General features: G+C 38.7%; 1 protein-coding gene across 1 annotated transcript in view; it reads left to right on the plus strand.

Annotated features, from left to right (window-relative positions):
• The window catches only part of LOC139711669 (uncharacterized), a 120035-nt gene that overhangs the window by 86207 nt on the left and 19717 nt on the right, over positions 1-14111 (plus strand). Inside the window, exons 2-5 of the mRNA XM_071623529.1 lie at positions 8033-8344; positions 9486-9827; positions 10686-10811; positions 11689-13274. Coding sequence (XP_071479630.1) covers positions 8033-8344; positions 9486-9827; positions 10686-10811; positions 11689-13274 — 2366 coding nt within the window. The remainder of the gene's footprint in view (positions 1-8032; positions 8345-9485; positions 9828-10685; positions 10812-11688; positions 13275-14111) is intronic.

The raw sequence follows: 14111 nt of genomic DNA on the forward strand, positions 1-14111 counted from the left end.
TTCATAACTGGATATCATTTCTGTATCATTTTCGGTGGACATAAAGTTCAGGTCACGCTCTATCTTACTTTTTAACGCTAGTTACCCAGGTCTTCATTACGCGCGCGTTTGCGCGCGTCAAAATTTTAAAAGGCTCAAAACGACTTCCCAATGGGAAATCTCGAAGTTTCAGACAATTTTAAGCGTTTCAAACATTTTCTCGCGTGCGCGTCCGTCCGCGCAATTTCGCGCGCAGAGGGCGTAAAGAACATGAAAATGCATTTTTTTTTGACTGATTTGGATTCCTGATACTTTGAGTAACAATACCCATTGATTTCCGATCGATGTTGACCTATAACAAAGAAATGCACTGGCGTCAAAGTTGAAATTCCGCGCGTGCGTCTTTCTGCAAATATAGTGAAAAAACATGTCTTTGTTTATTTCGGCATAGCTCTTTAAATCGTCCATTGACCCTATATTTCTATTGCATATTACAAAAGCATATGAATTGTAAATAACATTCCAAGTATCAATATTGCCAGGAAAACTCGATGACGTGATCATATCGTCATTTTAAATAAAAAAAGTGGAATTGATTTTTTTGAGGTACTGTTTCTGACATTCATTTGCTCGTATCTCTGTTGTTTAAGCTCAATATTATCCCAAATTCGGATATGTTGTAATTTGAACATTTGCCTTTCAAGTCCATGTCATGGTTTTGGAATTTGATGACGTCATCATACTTTAAATTGTGATTACAGGTAAAGACTCAAAATCGGACAAGTTTACGTGTAATGTCTATGGGAGGTGATTTTCTCTTAAACCATACATTGACTTGACAACGTTTAAGCACCTTTATCTCAGCTGATTTTGCTCCATTTCCTCTGAAACTTAAGTATGTTGTAGCTCAGACAATAAGCTGCAGTAATCATGCATTTTATATTTTCAAATCTCCTCATTAGGTCGACAATTTTGTAGTTAAAAACTAAAAATGAGAATGCAATCTGTACGGAACGATTCCCGATTGTTCTTTGCAACTGTATATTGGTCGAATCCACGCGGCCACTTGTGGGAAGTTGAATAGCGCCATCTCAGTCAGCACTGTGACGATAGTTTTATCATATATTTAAGTTTCGCATAGGATCTTCAGGACAGCCGTGTGGCGTAATCGCTTAGCGCGCTGGGTGTTCATAACGCCATACCGGAAGGCGAGAAGTTCGACTCCCGCAGGAGTTTTCTCTTTCTTTCTTTTTCTTTTTTTATCGGTAGTTCAGCTTTACTCCGATGTCATTTATCGTATTATTTTATCAAGTATACGTAACCCGTGAACACGGCTGCTCTATTTCCCTTGTTTTTTATTGGAGTTTGGAGATTGGGTTTGCTTCATTAATTTTGTCACACTTAATGTTGTAAATTGCCCCTTGTTACAGTGTCCCGCTTGCCACCTTTCGTTTGCTCTTTCCTTTTCTCTTCATTGGTTCTTGTTATATTGTAACAGGATAGGTAGGAACATGTACGTTTAGATAACTTGCAGGAATGGGAGCTGAATCGATTAACTCTAGTCCAGGTGTATGGCGTCTCGCTCATCTCTTTGAAATTCCAGGTTGTTATTGTTTGACCCAATAACGGAGTTGTAGACAGGTTTTATGTTGCTATAGAGGTATCTTGTGCCACATGAGTGGAAGGCATCACTGTTTAGTAGTAGTAATGAACTTTTTCATGTTGTATATATTATTATGGTATAAAGATATAAATTTCACATCCAATCTTCGGGACAGCCGTGTGGCTTTATAGTCGCTTGGCGCGCTGCATGGTCATTATGCACTACCTTAGGACGAGATGTTCGGGACCCGCAGGACGCTATTATTTTTTTTCTCTCCCTCTCTTTCTTTGTTTTTCTTTTGGCAGTTCAGCTTCATTCCGATGTCATTACCCCACGACACACAGACACTCAAGTTCCCCCCTTTTTTTGTCGGAGGCTGGAGGTTGAATTTGCTAAATTTATCATACGTAATGTTGTAAATTGCCCTTGGTATACAGTGCCCCGCTTGCCACCTTTCGTTTTCTCTTTCCTTTTCTCTACGTTTGTTCCTGTTACACTGCACAAGACAGGTCGGAAAATAATTTACATAACTCAACTGGAGCACGAATGGCAACTGAATAAATTAACTCTAGGCCAGGTGTATGGCGTCTCGCTCGTCTCTTTGAAATTCCAGGTTGTTATTGTTTGACCCAATAACGGAATTGTAGACAGGTTTTATGTTGCTATAGAGGTATCTTGTGCCACATGAGTAGAAGGCATCACTGTTTAGTAGTAGTAATGAACTTTTTCATGTCCCTCCATGTCAATTATAGTGTGTTCAAAGGGGTTGTGTGTCTATCTGCCAAAGAAAAGGAAAACCTTATTTTCGTCATGGCTATTTCTCTATACGTAACCGTAGGTGATGAGTGTTGTTGGTATCTGAGCAGTGAATAACACAGCATCAGGCTAAAATCCCCCTTAGTTATACGCGCTAAGCGTTCAATTTGATATATCTTTATTTATGTAGTTAATCACTGCTAATTGAGTTACAGAATTATGTTATGACACGTTTCACTGAAAGTTTGTAAAGCAAAGTTTATGGACAAGGCAAGCAATTGTACATGAATAATACCAATGATTTCAGAGGGAAATTATGGTATACCTAAATGTAAGGGTATCATTGCTTTGGAATTGCTGAGACAATATCTTGGCACGAGGGCTTCCACCTGTAATAACTGATCCCTTTGAAGATGTGTCAGTCACGGTTGATCGTCATGATTCATCTTTCACGTAGAAGCTTCCGTTCCACACTCTTAGTTCGAGAAGACTTACCATCATACTTCAAATTGTGATTAAAGGTAAAGACTCAAAATCAGACAAGTTGACGTGTTATGTCTATGGAAGGTGATTGTTTTTTTAAACCATGCATTGACTTGACAACGTTTAAGCACATTTATCTCAGCTGATTTTGCTCCATTTCCTCTGAAACTTAAGTATGTGGTAGCTCAGACAATAAGCTGCAGTAATCATGCATTTTATTTTTTTCAAATCTCCTCATCAGGTTGATAATTTTGCAGCTAAAAACTGAAAATGAGAATGGAATGTGGACCAAACGATTCCTGAATCATCTTTCACATATAAGCTTACGTTCCTCATATTTTCTCGTCAAGACGTACATGGCCGAGAGGATAAAGGCGACGTCACAAAAGACGTGAGGTTGCACACGTACGGGTTCGAACCCCATGAGAGCACGAAACAAAATATCTTTTGCTTTTTTTTGTTTTATGGAGTATTCACCTTCGTCCATGTAGAAATCACGTTTTCATGTAAACGTACACACACACAGGCACACACAGGCATACACACACACACACACACACAATATCCCTACTGAATATCAATGTAAATTTGTGTTGTGTATAGCATACATAGATAGATTTAAGTTTCGCACAAGATCTTCGGATCTTCCGTGTGGCAGAATCGCTTAGCACGCTGCGTGTTTATAATGCCCTACCGGAAGGAGAGAAGTTAATCGAGTCCCGCAGGACTTTTTCCTTTTATTTCTTTTTTCTTTTTTTCTGCAGTTCAGCTTCACTCTGATGTCATGAACAAAGCTACTCTATTTCCCTTGTTTTGTATTGGAGTTTGGAGGTTGGGTTTGCTTCATTAATTTTGTCACACGTAATGTTGTAAATTGCCCCTTGAAACAGTACCCCGCTTGCCACCATTCGTTTTCTCTTTCCCTTTCTCTTCATAGTGTTCTTGTTATACTGTAGCAGGATATTTAGGAACGTGTACGTTTACATAACTAACAGGAATGGGAACTGAATTAATTAACTCTAGTCCAGGTGCATGGCGTCTCGCTTTTCTCTTTGGAATTCCAGGTTGTTATTGTTTGACCAAATAACGGAGTTAAAGACAGGCAGGGAAGGAAGTGACTTGATATTGCTTCATAATGAGGAATTTCGGGCAACACCTTTCCAAGTGTAGTGATTATGACGGGGTTCTCTGTCGTTTATTTTTGTCATGGCTGTTTCACTAGTTAGCCATAGGTGATATATGTTGCTGGCATCTGGGAGAATAGAACAGATCAGTACCAAACTGGAATAGCCCTATAAGCAATGTGGTAAGCGTTCAATTTTTTGCATTATCTTTCTTCTTTAAAGTCAATTACTACTCATCGAAATACACAATGATTATAATATGACACGTTCCACTGGTAGTTTAGGAAAACAGGGAGTTAATGCACGATGCAATGATAAATGTGCTACCATTGATTTTAGAGACGTCATTGTGGTGTCGTACTGGTGATGGTAAGGGAACCATAGATTGCTTTTAAAGTAATCTATTGGACAATCATTGGACCTTTGCATCAAGACCGTATTCCCATCTAGAATATAATGCATGTTCCTGCGGCGTTTTTTTTTTTTAAATCCTGACGTGGACATTTCCTTTTTCTTGTTTTTAATTTAAGAATGTTATATCTAAATTTGTTTCTTTCCCCTAACATTTTTTTGTTGTTGTTGAATATAAAGTTGGACATTCCGTGACCGAGTAGAAGAGCAGCGATTTAGTTACAGTTTCAATGCATCTTGTTTACCATCTTCTTTGACGTTAAATTGATGGTTTTTATATTTGACATTGTCTGTCTATTTGCCTGTTTATGCTCATAAAACACTGCTATAACAACTAATACATTTGCTTCACTTGTCACATGCAATGATATGGATTGCAGTTGTGCATGCAGTTTTCCTTTTGCCACCTCTCGTTTTTCTCTCCCCTTTTCCCTCACTTTGGTTTTGTTATACTGCAGATGGGAATGATTACAATAACATAACCCAACTTGAAGTAGGAATGAGAACTGAATAAATTAACTCTAGGCCAGGTGTATACAGCGTCTCGCTCATCTCTTTGAAATTTCAGGTTGTCATTGTTCGACCAACGGAGTTGAAGACAGGCTTTATGTTGCTATAGAGGTATCTCGCGCCACATGAATAGAATGCATACGCTGTTTAGTATTAGTAATGAACTTTTTCATGTCCATCCCTGCCAATAAAAGTGTGTTTGACGGGATTCTGTGTCATTCTGCCTACGAGAAAGCAAAGTTTTATTTTCACCATGGCTGTTTCTCTATTCGTAGCCGTGGGTGATGGGTGTTGTTGGCATCTGGGCAGTAAAGAACCGAGTATCATGCTATAATACCCCCCCCCCGTTAGGTTCTAAGCGTTCAATACGGTGATATATCTTTCTTCTTTATTATGTCAATCACTGTTGATGGAATTACAGAATTATATTATGACACGTTTCACTCAAAGCTTAAAAAACAAAGTTTATGCACGATACAAGTTATGGTGCATGAGTCCTATAGGCCATTGATTTTAGATGAGAAGTTATGATATGCCTATAGTAGCGGTGTCATTGATTAGGAATTAATGACACGATTAAGCACTCTTTCCACTTCTAACTGTCGCCTTTGAATGTGTGTCGATCACGTGAGATTGTCATAAATTATCATTCACGTGAGATCGTCATAAATTATCATTCACGTATACGCTTACGTTGAAAGTGTACTCTTAGTTGGAGGAGACCTATAGTTACATGGTTAAAGGTGATGTCTCTTTCGCTAGAGCCGTACGTTTGGCCCGTTTTTCTTTTGCCCTTTTCTCTTTAATTGAGGTATCACTTTCGTCCAGGATAAATCACATTCTCATGTAAACAGACTCACTTGCTCTATATCCTTTGTTTTGTATCGGAGGCTTCATTGGTTTTACTGCTGGTAAATCTCACAAGCTTGTATATAGCTGTAAGAGCTCTCTGAACTGATCATTGTTATAGCGAGATTAGAGGGAGTCATATTGGTTATGTAAATAATGGTCAAAGGTCATGTTTTAAAAGGCCACTGTTAAAGCCAGGATGGTTATAAACACTTAATTGTCATGTTTTATTTGTACGTGCCGAGGATCACTTGGACCCCGTTTACAGTGCGAGGCTCGGCCTCGGCTGGGCCGCGCCGAGCCCACCTTCATTTCGGTGTAAACGCGCAAAAGGCCAAATGCGGGGCCAAAATTGGCCTCGCATTAGGCCACGCTCTGGAGGTGGTCTCGGTCGCGGCCGAGCCGCGGTCGCGCCCGGCCTTTTTCTCAGTGTAAACGCAAACTGGGCTAAATGCGCGGCCAATTTTAGTCTGGCTTCCAAACCCTCGCCTGTACTATTTCGCTATTCAGGATATTAACCACTTCAACGTCGAAAACTAGTATAGTTTAAGGTGGTTTTGTCCTGCAAAGGATTTTCTCCTTCGGCAAAGGCCTTTGCCCGAACGGCGACTTCGTCGCCACGGAATTCAGTTGGCAAAGGATCTGAAAACCAGACAATACCAAATTGCGTTTGTTTACAAGTAGAGCGCCACTACGACAAAATATTGAAAGGCTTGAATCAAAAGCGCGGCCGAGCCTGGCAGTGTAAACGGACTAAATTGCGGGGCTCGGCCTCGCAATTTAGGTTGGCCTTGGCCGCAGCTCGGCCGCGACTCGGCCCAGCCCCGCACCGTAAACGGGGTCTAAGTTTATGCACTGTACGTACTCAAAAGTCCGTAAATCGACTTAGTCGCACACGCACAGAATTTCCACTTAGTTTGTGTGACAGAAAAACAAATGTGATCTGAATAATGTAGGCCCAAGAAAGTTCAACTAAGTATTTCATTATAATTTCAAGGTGCTATATTACATTCTTTTTTTTTGTCGATCACGGATGACCGACATCTGATGACCCCAAGCGTATCACCTAACTCGTCTTCAGTGTGACGAGTTTCATATCTCGTTATTTTTTGACTCCTCAATTTTTTTTTTCATTTTGAATTTGTAATACAACCTATTCAGTTTTTCCTGTTAATTGAACGGAGGAGAGATTTCGAAATCCGTGGAAGCCTAGGTATTGTTTTATAATTCACTGACTTATCGTGGAATGGAATACTGTGCTCTTAACTATAGAATCTGTACTATGGAATACTGTGCTCTTTCCAGCAGGGACATTAATACAAGCTTTTTTTTTTTCTTTCTTTTTTCTTTTTTTTTTCTGGTCAGCACTCATTGTGGTGCTTCAGAGGAAAATCATGACGTCATTGATTCTCGTTGGGGTTACATGCCAATTCCATTTTGTGCTCCCAACGTACATTTTATCAGCAATATTTTGTTTGAATACTGATTAAAGGGGATGGCTAGTAACTGATCAGTGCATGGGAATCAGTGGGAATGCTTGGGGATGATTGTTCCAATCCTTGTCGGATTCATTTAAGAGTACATTGTATATCTATTGCTGTGTGAAAATTATTTGCTTCAGAATGGTCTCATATTCAAGTAATGTGCAGTTTAATGTTTCCAGGTTAGCAAGCCTGTACAGTGACGGGGCGATTAAACTGCACATTACTTGAATATCAGACCATTCTGAAGCAAATCATTTTCACACAAGAAAAGATATATAATGTACCCTTAAATGAATCCCACAAGGATTGGAACAATCTTCCCCCAGCATTCCCACTGATTCCCACTGATCAGTTACTAGCCATCCCCTCTAAGGTTAATGTTGGTTCATTTCAATTGTGCAAGTTTAACATCCGTGTTTGTGATATGAATAAAACCCGTGCTTTTGTGATGAACTTCAAAATATGGAGGGGAGTTTATAATAGAGTTTAAACTGGTGGTTTTCATAATAAGCTAACATCACAAGTATACCATTTCAAATTATCTTGGATAAAAAGCTAGGCTTGACCTTGAATCTTAAACTAAACTCATCAAAAGCCTTGACCCACAAAATTCGTGTGTTGAAGAATAATGCTACAACTCTTAATGAAAGCGTAAATAAATACTTTGGGTTTTCAGTTGGTTATTCTAGAGAAAGAGAAGCACCAAGATCGGTACTAGCATGTATCAAATGATGAGGAGGTGACTCTGGGTAGACAGCTTAGTGTATAAATCTTGGTAAGTCATCTATGCAGGACATGAACCTATTATACTGTGCTAATTTTTCATCGTGTAGCCTCAGTGGTAGGCACTGCCCCCAACGTTCAAGGATGGAAAGGAGGCGACATCCGATTGCCATGTGACATCCAGGAGGAGCCTATCGCTGTGTTCTGGATCAGGGGGAGTATCTTAGATCCGGGAGAGAGGACGACCAAGGCTGAATTTTTTGATGGAAGGGTTCTGGACAGAGAGGAACGATTCGACATCGACAAGAATTTCAGCCTCGTCATCACTAACTTGGAGGTGGCAGATGAGGGTCATTACTATTGTCAGGTTGTGCTGAAGAATACCCAAATTGTTGAAAATACCACGATCATCACAATTGGTTGTAAGTAAGGTTTTCTTTTTCACCATGTCTAATATAGTGGTATGGGATGATCCTAGACTGGACAAGATGACAGTCCTCTCAATGATTTAGTTTGAATAGAAAAAAAAAATCGTACACACGCAAGCTAAATGAATCCTGGCAAAGCGGTAAAATAATGCCTTGTCAATATTATTTAAATCATCTGTCATGCACGGAACTGCTGTGGCAAATTTTTGACATGCAGTTTCAACATTTGACACGGCATTCACGGGAATCACGGCCTGTTACGAGTGTCCATCCCGTCGTGTGTTCATCCCGTCCTATTGTGTTGTCACATATCCAACACGTTTTGCCCACGTTGGCCAGAAATAGTCAGTTAAGATGTTGTGATAAAGATATGCTCGATTTTCCCCTTTAAGCAGTGATTTGTAGAAAGGCGACAAAATGCAGCAACAATATTTGGAAGGAACATACGGAGGCACTTTCAGCATGTTTTTTACATTGTTTCATTTAGATATAATTATGTTAATTTCTGTACATTCTGGAGTTCCTATAGAAATTACCAATGTTCGAGCATTCAAGTGATCCCTAAATAAGCAGGAAATCACGTGAATTTGATTGCTTAACTTGATTGCTTTAGTCCTTGCACTGAGTCACTTATCCAAATGGATATTTTGATAATGTGTGATTGAAAATATATGTCATTAAAAAGGTAATGCGTTATTCACCTAATTATCAATATTTTTCTGGTAATTAAAATAAGTTAATTTTGTCACTATTCTTCTAACTACCTTACTCTTTGTCACTTCATTGATTTTCTATGGTAAAAGTGATTCGATATTACATTTCCATGTTAAATATCAGTAATTTCATCCTAATAACGTACAGATTAAAAATAAAACAAACAAACATGACAGTTCTTTCTCTTTTTTCCTATTCATGATAGCCACTTCTCATTTTTCTTCAAAATGAACAATGTTGGGTTCTAGTTTCATTTGTAATTATGCCAATTCCGTAAGATAAATAAAAAAGATTTTGTTTTCCATGAATAAAAACAAACTGCAAAAGTCTTTTTAGATATTTGGAAATGCTGAATGAAATCTGGATTGGAATACAAAATATAATGATATGTCAATTCAAAATAATGTTTGTATTTCTCTAGCGATGGCAACCGGACATACAATCGAGGAATGCGCTGACAAGAGTCAATCTCGTCAAAGCCGATGCACATACCAATATCCCTCCAACACCCCTTCTTTTAATCTTACGTGTGTCGTGAGTGGGTTCAAACCTAACGTTTCCATGCTATGGAAGGAGGAGTCGGGAAAGAGACTGAATTCCGTGGTTTCACAACAGAACACACTTACTGACGGCACATACGAGAGGTTCGAGACGATCACTGTTTCAGCTAAACGTGGGACAGAGCAAACCTTCATGTGCGTGGCTACCGGTGACTCGCTGAATGGAACGTCGACCCGAGAAATCAACGTTCTACCTTCAACAGGTTTCATGAAATGTCGTCAATTCTATGTTTCTGAGTAGTCTCTGGTATACAATTGATATTCTAGCCCAATATTCTGATTGAGATTGGTCACGGAGAAATACAATTCGGTGTTTTTGTTTTGTTTTGTTTTTTTTAGCAAAGTCCCCCCCCCCCCCAAAAAAAAGGGGGAAAAAAAGATGTTCATTTTGCTAGTCTCCAATAAAGTAGTAAAAAAAAATGTTAACACATTTCCTTTCATTGAAAAAGTAGGGGAAAAACACGTCACAACGACATTGACAAGGCTACGCGTCATAAATCCGACACCAACGATCAGTTATACAGCTCACGAGTCATACAGTCCGTGATATCGATACTACTAGGCAAGTAAGGTCAATGAGTTTAGGTAATAAAAACCAGGGAGGTGGAAGAGCTCTCTTCCACCTCCCTGTAAAAACGGAACACCAGCCAAGCACTCGCTTGGCTTAATATATAGGCATACATGCAAGTGGCTGTCTCATGTTTATTTTTGTTGTGCTTTTGGTTTTTGCTTTTGTTTGGCCTAGTACCCGTCAAACTTGTAGGTCTTGTTTGCATAGTGTCGAACTCATGGACCCCCCCCCCCCTTTTTTTTTTTTTTTGTGCTAACGAGGTGACGGGCCGTATGACTCATGAACTGTATATGACTCATGAACCATTTTTATTTTAGTTTTTTTTTTTTTTTTTGCTGAAATGTCGAGTTAGTTGGCCATGTGGCTCGTGGGTGTCGGTCTCGTAGGATGACTCCATCAATACACAGATATTAACGTTTATTTATATCCATATGTAATGTCTTGATAATAAGTGAAAGAGTGTTTCATTTGTGTCTTTATCAAATTTCAGGGAAACGTAATAATGTTGGTCTCATCATCGGACTCGCCATTGGTGTGTCTGTTGCTATAGTCATCCTATCTCTCCTAGTTGGAAAGTATTTTCAAAGCAAACATCCGGACTACCTACCGCGAAAAGGTGTCTGTCTATTTTATTTTTGTAAGGTTTTAAATTTGTAGTCATTTGTGAATGTGTGTGTGTTTGTATTTGTATTTCTTTGTTTTTTATTCTTTGCATTTTTCATCATTCTGATACAAAAATAACATTAGTACAGACGACCGAATATCCCGTGTACACAGAACTCTCAAATCTACTACCAAGGATGATTAATCGCTCTCAAATAAAAGAAATATTCATAAAGGGGAAAATGCATCAGACAGTACGTCATAAGCGTATTCTTGACGTGATGGTGACCTGAAAATGTGGGCATGAAAAGAGGGGAAACGAAAAAAGGTGTGGAAAATATAGCGCCCAGAATATAATTTTAAATGAAAACAATCATTGATGATGACACTCTGTTGATATATTTCAGGATGTGGCTGGATCCCCTGCTGGCGAAGACCAAACATACCAGAAATATTTCACGAGGAAGAAGAATTAAATGCAGATAACCACAAACTTATTCGTTATAAAAAATGCATTATTACGTTATGCACAGTGACTTTTTATTTTCAAGATTACATCTTATCCTTTTTAAGCACATTCGTAATTTCGTTGTACGAAGAAAATAAAAGAAAAAAGAAATAATAATATGATTTGATCGTAACACTTTGTAGGATTGAGTGCCTTGTAATGCTATCCTTCATCAGCAACTATCGTTTACACTTTTGGATCAATCGATTTATTATATTCCAGGCCCTATTTTTTTTTCTCTCTCACTCTCTCCCTCTCTGTCTATCTGTGTATGCATAATATGCCTATCTTTTAGTGGGCGGGTATTTATGTACATTCATAAGTATGTACAATAATGATTTTTGTGTCTTTACTTTTGCTATCTTTTGGTTTCTCCTCTAAGAACCATCACCGCTAACCAAGGAACAAGTACAGCAATGCAAGGAAGAGCTGAAGGCATATTACTGTGTGTCACGACGCAAGGTCACGGTGGATCCACTCAACTTTATGGAGCGTGTTGAATTAGATGAAATTTATACGAATACATGTATAAGTATCATACACCGATATAGCCAGTGTAAGACACCAATAACATACGACGATCTTCTGACCAACGATGAAAATGGAAACCTTTCAAAGCGGCTTCTGATACAAGGTGAGGGAGGTGTCGGTAAAACAACACTTTGCGCTAAGATTGCCTGGGACTGGTGCCAGGGACGGATTCTTCAGGATCTGGACATGGTGCTCCTAATACCTCTTCGAGATGTAACCAACAAAAAAAGTATTGGTAGTATTGTAAAAACATATCTCTCTGATGGAAATACAGCAAAAATGAACCAAATACATGATTACATTACAAGAAATCAAAATAGAGTCCTCATTATACTTGATGGGTTTGATGAGTTTAACGGGAAATTAAGTGAAATTGACAGCAGTGATGTCATTCGGATTTTGGGAATACAGCAATATAAGTCATGCAAAGTAATTGTGACCACACGACCATGGAGAACACACGAGTTCATGATGGACACGGCTATTGCTGACGCTTACACTATTCTTAGCGTCGATGGATTTAATAAGGAGAATTTATCAACTTACATTACGAGGTACTTTCGGATTGCGACGAACGACAATCTAGCAGAAAGCTTGATCAGTTTTATGGAAGAAAATGATGTCATCCAGTCAAATATGGCTCCATTTCCTATCTACTGTGCGATGCTTTGTCTGATGTGGAAAGACTTCAGTGAAGAGAGGCGAACAGAAATGCAACATTTGCAAACTTTCTCCATGATATTTTTTGAGATGATATCTTTTCTGAAAGAACATTACGCATCAAAGGCCTGTTCAAATTTAGAGAATCAGAACATTGCTGAGCATTTAAATGAAGCTGGAATGGCAATTCAAGAAATAAGCGAGATAGCGCTAAACGGTTTATTGGACAGAAATCTTTCATTTCCTGAAAACAAATTCAGAAAGTGTTTGAAAGCCATGAAAACATGCTGCAGAGTGGGAGTTCTGACTACAGAAAGAGATGTCATCACAAGGGAACGTCGACGCAATTTTAACATTTCATCCTTGGTTTCGACAACTGTTTCTTTTCCTCACAAACTGTTTCAAGAATACATTGCAGCGGTATATATTGGGTATTTGTTCACCAATGATCGCACCAAGTACAAAAATGTGAAAAAGAAACTTCTTCATCGACCTGAGGAGTTCCGCTACGTACTCTACTTCGCCTCAGCTTCAGGGAATGAGCTTGGCCTTGATATTATCAAAGGCTTGATAAACTCTGAAACCAATAACTTCTCATCTTATTCCTTAATTGACGAAGAGGATGTTAAACGTGATTTCTGTGTTGACGTCGCGTTTGAGTGTCATACTGAGGAGGCCACCAGAGCAGTGGGAGAACAATGGGCTGAATACAGACTATACCATTCACCAGAACACACAGTGTCAGGATTGGTGTCCATGGTGCGAAAGAACCAAGTGGTGAGTGACACAGCGTGAATATTGATTTGAAATATTTCAGAAAATGTTGTGTAGAACAATAATAAGATTCCGTGCTTATGTGTGCGTCTTTCCCTGTGTGAAATTGAGTGTATAATCTACAACCTCAACAGCTTTGCTCAAAGTTGGTTTTAAGACATGACCAGGTGCTATTGATTGGATAAATCGTTCTGAAATACAAAATCTTGTATAAGTGTAATATCGACCTAAGTATTGTTAATGTACAATAATTGCCTTCCTCGTATGCTATAGTCAATTGGAATTGGTGTGTGTTTTAAATCTTAAACAGCATGTCACTTAATTCATGCACTTGTATCATGTAATTAATCAGAACGTTTCCTTTGGTAAGTTGTATATAGTTGTTTTTTCTTGTGACATTTAGAAAAAAATTAAATAGTTATGATAAGTCAATCAATATGTTCTTTATTGCTCAAATGGCAAAATAAGTGAACTCCACGGCGAAAAAAGAACAGTTTTATGGTCGAATAAAATCACATCGATTCGAGACAGTTACAGTTGTCAAAATGCCCTGTGTAACGAAGGGAGACGTCAAACTACGTATCGTGTATAGTACATGAGGCGAAAACCTATTTAGGGCACAAAACATGAGCATGGATGACGTCATATCTATCGTCCCTCTACTCTTGTTCATACTATATCAAAATGAGAATGAATAATTCCCTTCACGAGTGGTGATAAGTGATATTACGATATGTATCGAACCAACGTGTCTTAAAATAATGATCCCTTTTGTTCGGAGTTTCAAACCTCCAATCAACTGCGTGTACGTTTATCAGCCACATTCTTGCTTCCCTTTAC

Source organism: Diadema antillarum, unplaced genomic scaffold (assembly GCF_040938485.1).
Source record: "Diadema antillarum isolate AM-2024a unplaced genomic scaffold, OU_Dant_1.0 seq00001683_RagTag, whole genome shotgun sequence".
Lineage (NCBI taxonomy): Eukaryota > Metazoa > Echinodermata > Echinoidea > Diadematoida > Diadematidae > Diadema > Diadema antillarum.